At 28.2% G+C, this 11,366-nt stretch overlaps 1 protein-coding gene and 1 long non-coding RNA gene across 2 annotated transcripts; both read right to left on the reverse strand.

The window, feature by feature from the left end:
* Positions 1-4,006: 4,006 nt before the first annotated feature.
* On the reverse strand, positions 4,007-6,189 carry LOC131947756 (uncharacterized). Its single transcript, XR_009387949.1, has 8 exons — positions 6,179-6,189; positions 5,905-5,925; positions 5,739-5,759; positions 5,512-5,532; positions 5,366-5,386; positions 5,227-5,247; positions 4,886-4,906; positions 4,007-4,024 (listed from the first exon to the last, which is right to left on the reverse strand). It is a non-coding gene; the product is annotated as an uncharacterized LOC131947756 (long non-coding RNA).
* Positions 6,190-6,345: 156 nt separating this feature from the next.
* LOC131944500 (uncharacterized) lies at positions 6,346-10,987 on the reverse strand. Its single transcript, XM_059305570.1, has 13 exons — positions 10,904-10,987; positions 10,603-10,626; positions 10,022-10,048; positions 9,462-9,485; positions 9,229-9,264; positions 8,988-9,017; positions 8,620-8,640; positions 8,026-8,046; positions 7,319-7,345; positions 7,013-7,033; positions 6,710-6,730; positions 6,424-6,477; positions 6,346-6,377 (listed from the first exon to the last, which is right to left on the reverse strand). Exons 1-13 carry the CDS (start codon positions 10,956-10,958, stop codon positions 6,346-6,348), a joined length of 393 nt encoding a protein of 130 aa, XP_059161553.1. The 5' UTR covers positions 10,959-10,987.
* Positions 10,988-11,366: the final 379 nt, after the last annotated feature.

The raw sequence follows: 11,366 nt of genomic DNA on the forward strand, positions 1-11,366 counted from the left end.
TTAACGATCAGTCCGTTGTTTAGTTTATAATTCTAACCAGCCCAGAGATACACCTATGAATTCACAACACGTCTATGTCAGTTTATGTATTTGTTATTCGGTTAAGGACTGATGCTTTTAATGAGTTGTTTTTTAGTAAGTAGCATCTGAGATCGTGGGAAGTGTGACCTACTAACCTACATACATCTAAAAATAACTCATTATAACGCCGTTAGAATTTTACTTGTAAGAATGTAGTGTTTCCTACGCCAAAGATGAGAAGAAAAGAGATTTTTCTTTTGTTTTATTGCAAAACAAGGTTTGAAGTATCACGTGAATAGCGTGAGAAATGTTCATACATTATGTTAATATTATTGACTTGACAAATGAGACAGTGTATCGTTGTAATGCAAGGTTTAAAGTATCAAGTGGGGAGAAGTATGAGAATTTATTTCTTTACATGTCAAAATTTAGTAACACAAGCAATTTTTTTTTTATTGAAACACAAGTTTGAAAGTATTGGGTGGTGGGCATGAGTAATGTTTGCTCAATAACTAAATTTTAAAAAAAAATAACTTTAACAACTGATGTTTTGAAATTAATAAATTACACTTTTAAAAATAGGGTATGTAATTTTGAGAGTATATGATAATTTAAAAGTAAAATTACTAATAATTTGCTTTATAGAAGTCGAGTTGACTATTCAACAGAAAATCAAACTTTTTTAGTACAATAGTACATGGTACTTAACTAACAAATAGTAAATAATCACAATACAATCTACAATATGAAGAAGAACATTTATATTTCAAAGTTGTTTTGTTTTATGAAAGTAACAACGTCTACGATTTCTTTGTTTAATTATTTTTTTATTGATTTGAAACTTAATGAATACATATGATTTTTCTGGAGTTATCCTTACACATTTTTGCGTTCATATTTCTGTATTACAAGTCTGTTGAAAAATTGTACAATCTTCATTAGTAAAATGTTATTTTCTAGTACTAAACAGTCTATTTTTAACGTAAAATCATCATCTTTTCATAGCAGGAGCAGCAGAGTTCACCTATTTCAATGAACTCGACTTAAGAAGGGAGAGTATAGTCAGAAAAATGCCCAGATATCTTGGTGTCTTTGCCTAAAGTCATTTACCCTACAGAGCTGGGTGGATTTAAGGGCTCGACATTTTAAAAATTATATAAATTAAATATATATATATATATATATATATATATATATATATATATATATATATATATATATATATATATATATATATATATATATATATATATATATATATATATATTTATTTATTTATTTATTTATTTATTTATTTATTTATTTATTTATTTATTTATTTATTTATTTATTTATTTATTTATTTATTTATTTATTTATTTATTTATTTATTTATTTATTTATTTATTTATTTATTTATTTATTTATTTATTTATTTATTTATTTATTTATTTATTTATTTATTTATTTATTTATTTATTTATTTATTTATTTATTTATTTATTTATTTATTTATTTATTTATTTATTTATTTATTTATTTATTTGTTACGAGTAATTATTTTACTCAATGGTCATTTTTTATCCCACTTACTGTCACAGGTCAAGCTGACCAGGTCACGCTTGATGTACTCCAGCATTTCGTAGCCTTCAGACAGGAAGACGTACTCAGGCTTGCTGGCTATGGCGTTAAGTTCTGCCTTGGTGGGGTCGGGCCCGATACCCACAGCGATGACGGTGGTACCCAGAGCCTTTAGAGCACTGGCGGCCTGGGCGGCTGAGGTAACACCAAACACAATTATAATATCATAATTATAATCAAACAATTATAATCATACAATTGTAATCGCACAATATAAATCACAAAATTATAATCACAAATTTCTAATCGCACAATTATAATCACCCAATTATAATCACACAATTATATAATCTATTTACTCCATCTTTTATTTCGATTAAAACGCTTTAAACAGTATAGACTAATTATTTAATTAACTCATTTTAATAATGTATAATTTCGTACTTAGAGCTGGATTATGGGACTGTCCATCTGTCATGACCATCAGGATATTGTTCGCGTCGTCCCTCCCCCCTGAAGCTGTGGAGAACATCTTGTCATCGGTGATAAACTGTAAACCCAGGTCTGTGTAGGTGCCAGGATTGTAGGGGTACTTGATGCCCAGCAGAGCCTGTAAATAACATACGCCGTTAATTATATAAAACGCATTCTCTTTGGTAATATTAAATGCGTAGGGTCTATTATTATTATATTAAAAAACACAGTTCAATACAGTTTTAGTATATCAACGAACAAAATTAAATATGAAATCAAATTATCATTAATCCGAAATCAGGCTTATAAAATGCTGTATTATAAATCGATTTGATACGAATATAATATTTAATAAAATAAAAGGCATTCTTTTTGTATTATGAATTGTATAGGGTCTATTATTATTTTTTAAAAAAACATCATTTTAGTGTTTGATATATCAACGTACAAAAATGTGAAACGAAATTATCGTAAATCCTTTGTTAAGGCATACAAAATACTACTTTCTAACTAGTTTTTTTTTTTAATTTAACGGTTTTAACTTTGTTTCAACTATGTGGTTCGTGTTTTACATTACTAAAATGTGAACAAAGTGACCTGTGACATAGAGGCGTGGTCAAAATATTTGTTGAGGTCAAATATTTTGGTGGCGTTTCTGTTGAAGATGACGGTTCCAAATCTGACGTCATCCTTGCCGACGTTGAAGTTCTCCGTGACGCCCGCAGCAAATTTGACCTGGTTGGCCCAGTTGGTTTTGCCGATAGAGGTGGAGGCGTCAAGCAACAAGATGATGTCGGCCTTTGTTCGCTTCGTGCATGGCTTGGGCGTTGGGGCTAAAAGACATTTCAACATTCAACAACACCACTTATATATATATATATATATATATATATATATATATATATATATATATATATATATATATATATATACTTATTTGTTTATTTATTCTAGTTAGCTGATATTTTATTCCTTGAAAATAATTATGGGCTGTTCTGATACGAAACAGACTAAATTAAAAAGAGATTAATTATTTACCCTGTGTTATAAAGAACTTATTGTTAGATTGGATGATTCCTTTAATATACTTAAATCTAAGATGGATTTTTCGATTTCAGTAACACCATCTACTGTATCTCAGCAAAGAAGTTTAAGTGCTAAAAATATAATCTCTGACGATTGTGCATTTTTGTAGTGCTATCTTACATTTAGAGTAGTTTGGACTTCAATGGTGCTAAGTGAATTGTTGCATAAAGCTTTTGAATGAGATAAAACACTTACGTGGAGGAGGTTGTGTGGTGGTGGTGGTGGTTGGTTTAGGGGTTGTTGTTGTTGTAGTGGTGGTTGTGGGTGTGGTAGGCGCAGGCGTTGTAGTCGTTGTTGTGGTAGTGGTTGGCTTTGGGGTGGTGGTCGTGGTCGTTGTTGTGGTGGTGGTCGGAGGCTGAGTTTCTGTGGAAATTGTAGAAACATTGTTTTAATGTATACATATAATCAAAGATATATAATATATAACTGCAATATAATTCAATTCTCAAAAGTTAATATTGGTCTTGATTAATTTGCGATTAGGATCTGTTTATACCCAAACGTTACCTAATGTTAGCCGATTAATTTTGGTCTGCTAGTACATTTTTTTCTGTCATTTTTCTCGTATATTAAAACATCTGTTGCATATTAAGTCAAATTTTAATTGTAAATCTTTTATTTCTAACAAATGGGTGTTTTATTTTATTAAAAGTCTATACTCCTCTTTCAATACATACGTATATAAGTATCCTATATATATATATAGGCCTATATTATAGATTAAATCAGCATTAAATAAATGTGAATATTCAATCAACACGCAGCAAGGTACTCATTAAATTAATTTAGTATCAGGAAGGCATATAATACCAAATATTTTATGTTTACTTGTATGTGAGTTTAAGTGATTTAAATTTTAACGTACCTGGTTCAGGTTCTGGTTCTGAAAAATAATATATAAAAAAATATTAAAGCTTTCTTATTTAAATAAATATCTGAATTTAATATGGCTTTGGGACTCTTAAGACAGTTCGGCACATACTAAAATACATAGTTTCATGTTTACATGCTAATATACATAGTTTCATGTATCTTGCTGGCTTACTTCGTATAGAGTATAGACAAATTACAAAAACTATACATTTTTCTTTAGTCAAAGATTGTATTTCCTAGTGTCTGCTTCCCAGGTACATTAATGTTTTCTAAATTTTCATGACATGATACAGTTACATCTAGTTTTTTAAACATAGAAATTGTGTTTCCTATTTATGATTCTGGTCTAATGTGAACGCTTTCCGCCTTACTGAAGACCGTTCTTCTGCCTCAAAAATGTCCAATGCTGCCAATAAGGATTAGACATGAAAAAGACATTTGTCAGATCTCTCATACCCTTGGCCTCTCTCTACACTGCTGTTAACTGTGTCCGATCAATGCCACAGAAAAAAATCTCACAGCTTGCCACAAATATATTTCCTAAACAAAGCTATTTAATCATTGTATTCTTAGTGTATGTTCTATGTAAAAACGCATGCAGGAAACTTTTGTAGTAAATAAATTATTTTGAGATTTTGGATACTTCTAGTTTCTGAATAATCTTTGTGCGCCTCAAGAATTTATTATTTATTTTAGTGAAGTAGACATGATTTTTTTAATGAGGTCCTATCATCCTAACATAACCCTCACTACGCCTTTTATTTATTAAGATTTTTTTTTCCGCAGTTCAAAACGCACAGACAGACAAACATACAAAACATTATTGCATTGGTTATATTTCTTAAAGTAAATTTATTATCAAATTTGTTACCTGGATAATAGTAGTCAGGCTCTGAAAATTCGAAAAGTAAATTAATCAACATTGCGATATCAAAGAAAAACAAAATCATTTGAAACTATGTAATATTTCAGAGAGCGTTATGAAAATTAATTGTAGCGCAAACGGAAATTTCTTGTTTGAGAGAATGTTTCACATATTTGAAGTACATATAGAACATATATTTTATAGCTTGAAATATAGCTCTAGCGAAAAAGTAATTGCATTGTTTTCTAAATAAAACATAAAAAAGAAAAAATTAAATCTTTAATAGCTTGTGAAGAACTTAGAATTAAAAACAACTTTTAAGACTGATATTTGGTTATTAATCTTACCTGGATAAACTGGATCTACCTCTGAAACAAACATGTTAGAGATATAAAAAGATCCGGTTTTAATGTTTTAGCAATTAGTTATTATACAGTCTAACATGTATCTAAGGCATAAGAAATGATATTTAATTTTGTATTTTACCTGGATAAGTTTGATCCACCTCTGAAAAATATATTATAGAAATGAAAACATTTTAGATTATATGATTTGAAGAACATTTTATTATAAAACAGATTATTTTTTATATATCAAATGTAGGCTTAATTTTTTTTAGTTTGGTAACTTACCTGTATAAGTTTGATCCACCTCTGAAAAAAGTAATAATAAAATGTATAAATGATAAAGATAAATTAAAATAATTGATTTTTACTTCACACAATTTCTTTTAAGTAATGTTTAATAGTTTATTCGGTTCTGCTATATTTTAATAACGTTTGAAATAATTAAAATTATATAATGGCGTTGCATTTAAAGAGCAGCCAATCGTTTTTAATGTATTTTTTTCATATCTTACCTGGGTAGCTTTGTTCTACCTCTGAAAAATAAGAACACATTTCAAAACATATGCCAAATTTTTTTAACCAGGAGCCGTGTAAATAAAAGAACGTTATAACAATAAGGTAAGTGAATATCAGCGGAATGGCTAGTGATTTTTTTAAATTTCAAAATTTTGATCTTACCAGGATAAACAATGTCGACCTCTGAAAAAAAAAATTTAAAATATATGATTTTAATTTTCAATTTTAAGCCCTTTAAAATAACTCCAAAATAATAAACAAAACTAACAAACAGTACGTTAAAAGCAACAAGTAAAAAATAGATTAAAACATTAACTGTTTTGGAGTAAGAGATTATAGTTTATGCCTATATCAAAGTTCAACTTAATAAGGTTATTTAGTCCTGCACACCAAAACCTACATTATATAAGTATTTTTTTTAATTTAGGTTACTTACGTGGTTTTCCTGTAAAGAAAAAAAATTGTTAATACCGTAATAAAATCTATTCGATAATATTGTTATATATTAGAAAATAATTTAAACCAATGCAAATGTTAAACGATGCATTTATGATTTATCTATACATTTCTTCATCTCTTAACAGTACCACACCACATACACATTTACGTTAAACTAAATATAATATACCGAATATCTAAGATTTGAAAAGATTAAAAAGAAGTTTTCATATTTCAAATTACCTCCAACTCCAGCGCCTGCATTTTTTGAAACACCAACTTTTTTACCTTTTTTACCTTCAAGGTAAAATGTACATATTTAGTTAAATAATAATATCATTTTAAATAAAAGTAGTGATTGTGTAATTATCTATGTGTGCTATTAGCCTAAAGGATCGACGTGTTGAATTTACACAAATTATGTAATAACCTTTTTAATTGTTTAAAATTATTATGTTCAAACACAGGCTATTTGAACAAAGGTATGATTTTGTTTAATAATTTACAACAAAAACAATGTGATTTTTACCTCCTTTTACGCGAAGTTTCTCTATAATAAAATGAAAAGTCATTTACAATTTATGTTTCATAATTCAAATTAAAAATGCTAGGTTTAAACTTAAAAATGTAAACTAGCAATTAAACAATATGTGTTGTGATTCAAACTAGCTGTATTATTTCATATTTAAATTAGAGAATTTTAAAAATATTAATGTTATCGAAAATATACATTAACTCTAAATAGTATGTTATTTGAATACTTTACAACACTCGAAAAACGTACTAACTTTAAGATTATAATTACACTTAACATTGAAATATGAAAACTTACTTCTTTTTGGGACTAATGCACCTACAAATAAAATAGAACGTTATGTTAGTTCACGTGTTTTATATACTTTGTTCGTCATTTTAATAACCGCTGCAATTTATAACATTGTCAGCGTCATAATTCATTGACATTTAACGTAAATATTGCTTTTATTTTGCAGTACTCTACATCAAACAAATTACGATGCTAAACAATTTCGTATTAATAACGATTTAAAGATAATCTTTACACCAGACTATTTTGATGGAATATAAATTATGAATTAAGTTAGCAATTGTTTTTTTTAATAAAAGAATCATTAGTTACCTCCTGCGCCGAATCCTACTCCTTGCCCTGAAAACATTATATGATATCATTACCATCACGGATACCCTACTAGCTCACGTCATTATTGAATATAAGAGACGTAATAATCCATATGTTGGTTGGGATATGGTCTATTAGCAATTCTTATAGAGGGTTAGCGTGGTCGGCAATAGGGCTTGTAAGTCTCGGTCTCTTTGATTTTCATATTGAAATATCGTTGGCCAGAGAGAGGGACGCATATTCTAGCTAAGTTAATTGTTGTAAACATGGCAGCTATTTGTTTCTAGACATCCCTTCAGTATTTGAAAATACCAAGATTTCCCAAATTGCAACAATTGATATTAATATTGCAATTGCGTATATGACAACTTATTAGGGATTCGTATTGATAATGTTAAAAAAAAGCTAGTCGTCTATCATAATTACTGTTCACGATTTTAAATAACTTAACAATACCGGAAGTAACTATTCTATTTAATTATTTTACCGATTATATTTGGTTTAAAAAATACTAGCTGGCAAGTACGAGAACGAGAAGTTAGTGACCTAACTCAAGTCAGAGATCTGAACTTAAAAATTCCATTTAGGCAGCCGGGTGCTCTAATACCTAACCACGCCATCCCCTCAGTGTAACGTATTCAATTCTTAATTAACAATCGATACAATATTACAACACGTGTTTGGGATTACGTTAAAGCATTGATTACCTTGGTTTCCAAGTTTAGTGCCTGAAAATAATATGTCGCGTATCGTTAGTGTATAAACATCAATTGTGTATCAACATTAATCACATTTATGATATCAGAAATACATGTATCAGGCTCGCGATAAGAATTTTAAAATAAATGAGACATTATTTTCAAAGCACACTAATACTTCTTAATATATATATATATATATATATATATATATATATATATATATATATATATATATATATATATATATATATATATTATATGTGTGTGTGTGTAATATAATAATACATAATATGCAATAATACAACTATATTTATTATGTAAAGAAATGTTAGCGTTAGACTAAGTCATTCCAGTCAATGAGTTTCTGTTTCACATAAACAATGGTTCTCAAAATATATATTTTTAACAAAGCTTAATAAATGTTTTTTACATAATTTATAGAATTTTAAAATAACATTAATTACTGTTACAAATTAATGTAATTATAATGACTGATGAAAACGAAGCTAGTACAGAACAATATTTGTTTAGTGATGGTAGCACAATCTAAAACAACCATAATGGTTTTCATTCAATACAAATAGAATGGGAAATTCTTACCAAATTTGAAAGAAACAGATGCTGTAAAATAAAATATACGTTTGTTATTGTTCTGTCGCAAACTATACATAATTAAGTATACCGTAATAAATAAAATGGGTATTTTTTTTAAAATCTTGAATGAGTTATAATTTATTTCTCCGTTTTTTTGCTCATGTAAGGAGACTTTAGTGAATTATTGTATGCGTATATAATTTTTATATTTTTCAACGCTAAATATTAATTTTCTGAATTTTAAGAACCATATTACAATATATGATAATTTATTGTCGTGTTTATTACTTGCTAGTAAAATGGTATACTAAGTCGTATATCCTTTAACATAATCAATTAAAATGTGTAAACAGTAATCTTATTTAGACACCCACCTTGATTAGTGTTGCTGTTTCCTGATTTACCTAAAACATTAAAAAATAGTGTATACATTATTAAAAGAGAAAAAAAACATATCGTCCTCTACAAATATAAAAACGAAATTTCCTTGAATTGAAATCGAGGTTATTGAAAATGTTATGCTATTTTCTTTTTCCAAATAACTTTTTTTTTAAAATTTAAAATGTTTAGTTTTTCACTAGCTTCCCAACAAAAAACTTTTTCCAAATAACTTACCCGCGACTCCATTTGTGCTTATAGAAAAACCTGAACCTGAATAATCATTAGTTAAGTTACGTGCTTTTAAAAAGAAAAAACATGTGGTTACAATAACAAATAAAGATATATATATATATATATATATATATATATATATATATATATATATATATATATATATATATATATATATTGGTCAAATTTTGTTAATATCATTACTGTAATTTTATTCAAAGTATTTTTAGACTTACTACCGAACTTGATAGATGGTTCCCCTTTGGAAACAAAAAAAAAATAACTTTAAAGATAATAAAGCACTGCTTTGTGGTAGGCTATATTATTATAAAGTAATATTTAACATATGATTTTCTTTACACGTTTATGCAAGCTTAGACTGTAATGCTAAAAACATGTTAGTTTTATGATTGTATAGTATTAATCGCCCTAAAGAAATTTTATTAAAAACGATTCATTATCAGAAATATTATGTCAACTTTTTATATGGGTTTTATTTATTACATTAATTATCCCGATTACCGTTTCTACCCAAGACATGTGTGGCAGAGTAAAGGAATAGTTTGATCAGCCGCCTTCGTTTTCATTAATCTTTGTTAGGTACCCAACAGAGCTGTGTGTGAAATTCTAGTGACTTAAACCGGGATTCGAACCGGGGCTTTCTGGTTAGCAGTCGAGCTCTCTGCCGCTAGGCCACGCGGTTCCATTATAAAATTAGTATTATGATACTATTTTAGACTCATACAAATGGGATTAACACATTTTACATTTCATAAGAGTGGAAACACAAATTTACCTCCGTTAATCTTGAGTGTAGGTATTTCTAAAAATTAAAGAAGAAATAAGCTTTTACTTTTTCGATCAAATTATTATAATTTAAATCACAATTTTAAAAAATGTTCAATGATAATCAGAAATTTATAAGCTAGAATGGCAATCTAGAAGCCACATTTTAAAAACACAATAAAAGAAAAACCCATTTTATCAATGTATATAATTACTTCATATTAATACAAAATAGAGGCTTTGTTTTTCTATAACTGTTTAAAAGTGATTAGGGACCTATAGATTTTTATGCTATCAAAAAGATTTTAAGACAGCTGCCATACACAGAAATTTGAAACGTTCTGCATTTTGAGGGTGTCAATGTTTTATTTACAATATCTGTTTGTTCGGTAGGTTTGTATATATTAATAAAAAAAAGTAGTAGAGGTATATAGAATCACCAAGAAATGGTTACTTAGTACTACTATACGTGCTAATTTTTAAGGAAAAACTATAGCTACGAAACTAGTTTTAATTCATTTTTATAGCAATCTGTGATTCTATCGCTAATTTTAGTTACAAGACAACATAAGTGGAAACTAATTAGCTCACCGAGTCTTCCTGGTAAGTTTAAAGCTGCAAAATTAAAACAATTTTTAAAACACTTTAGTTTCGTATCACACAAAAAAATTATATTTAATACAAGCACTTGATATATAAATTGAATAGGCTACATATTCGATGCAGGTACGGATATTCCATACATAGTTCTAATAAATATATTTGATACGGGTTTTTAATACAAATATTTAAAGCAGGAATTCAATGTGAGCATTAAAAACATACAGATAATTAATAAGTTGTAGTTAACAAATTATCAACGCTTTTATCATTATAATATTCAATGACTTACTGATGGTACCCTCTGCCACAAAGGCAGATGCAACTAGGAGCAACAGGACTTTCATCTTCGCTTTCTGCTTGTGTGGACTGTGATACGAACTACCTGCCCTCTGATCTTTATATTCCAACTGATATGCTAACTAGCGTCTACATATTTGTGTCTAATTGCTACAAGTTAACATATCATTACCCTGCTCTGGTTAAAGGGGTAAGTTTTAAGTTGTCTGTCTGTTTACGTGAGTGATTCAGTCTGATTCTGATGAAACAAAGTGAGCTGTTTAATTAAAAAAAAGTTAATTCGAAATTAATGAGAGAATAGGTTAATTAGTTAATTAATCAGTAGAGCGTCGTGGCTGGTGTTTGGATTTAATCGTGCGGATGACTTATGCTTGTCTGGGGTTAGAGCAAGAAAATCGATATTGAATACTTTTTGTAGGTCATTGAGACGAAACGTCAAAATAAATGTGACATGT

Source organism: Physella acuta, unplaced genomic scaffold (assembly GCF_028476545.2).
Source record: "Physella acuta isolate Inbredline_101_S28 unplaced genomic scaffold, ASM2847654v3 ptg000003l, whole genome shotgun sequence".
Classification (NCBI taxonomy): domain Eukaryota; kingdom Metazoa; phylum Mollusca; class Gastropoda; family Physidae; genus Physella; species Physella acuta.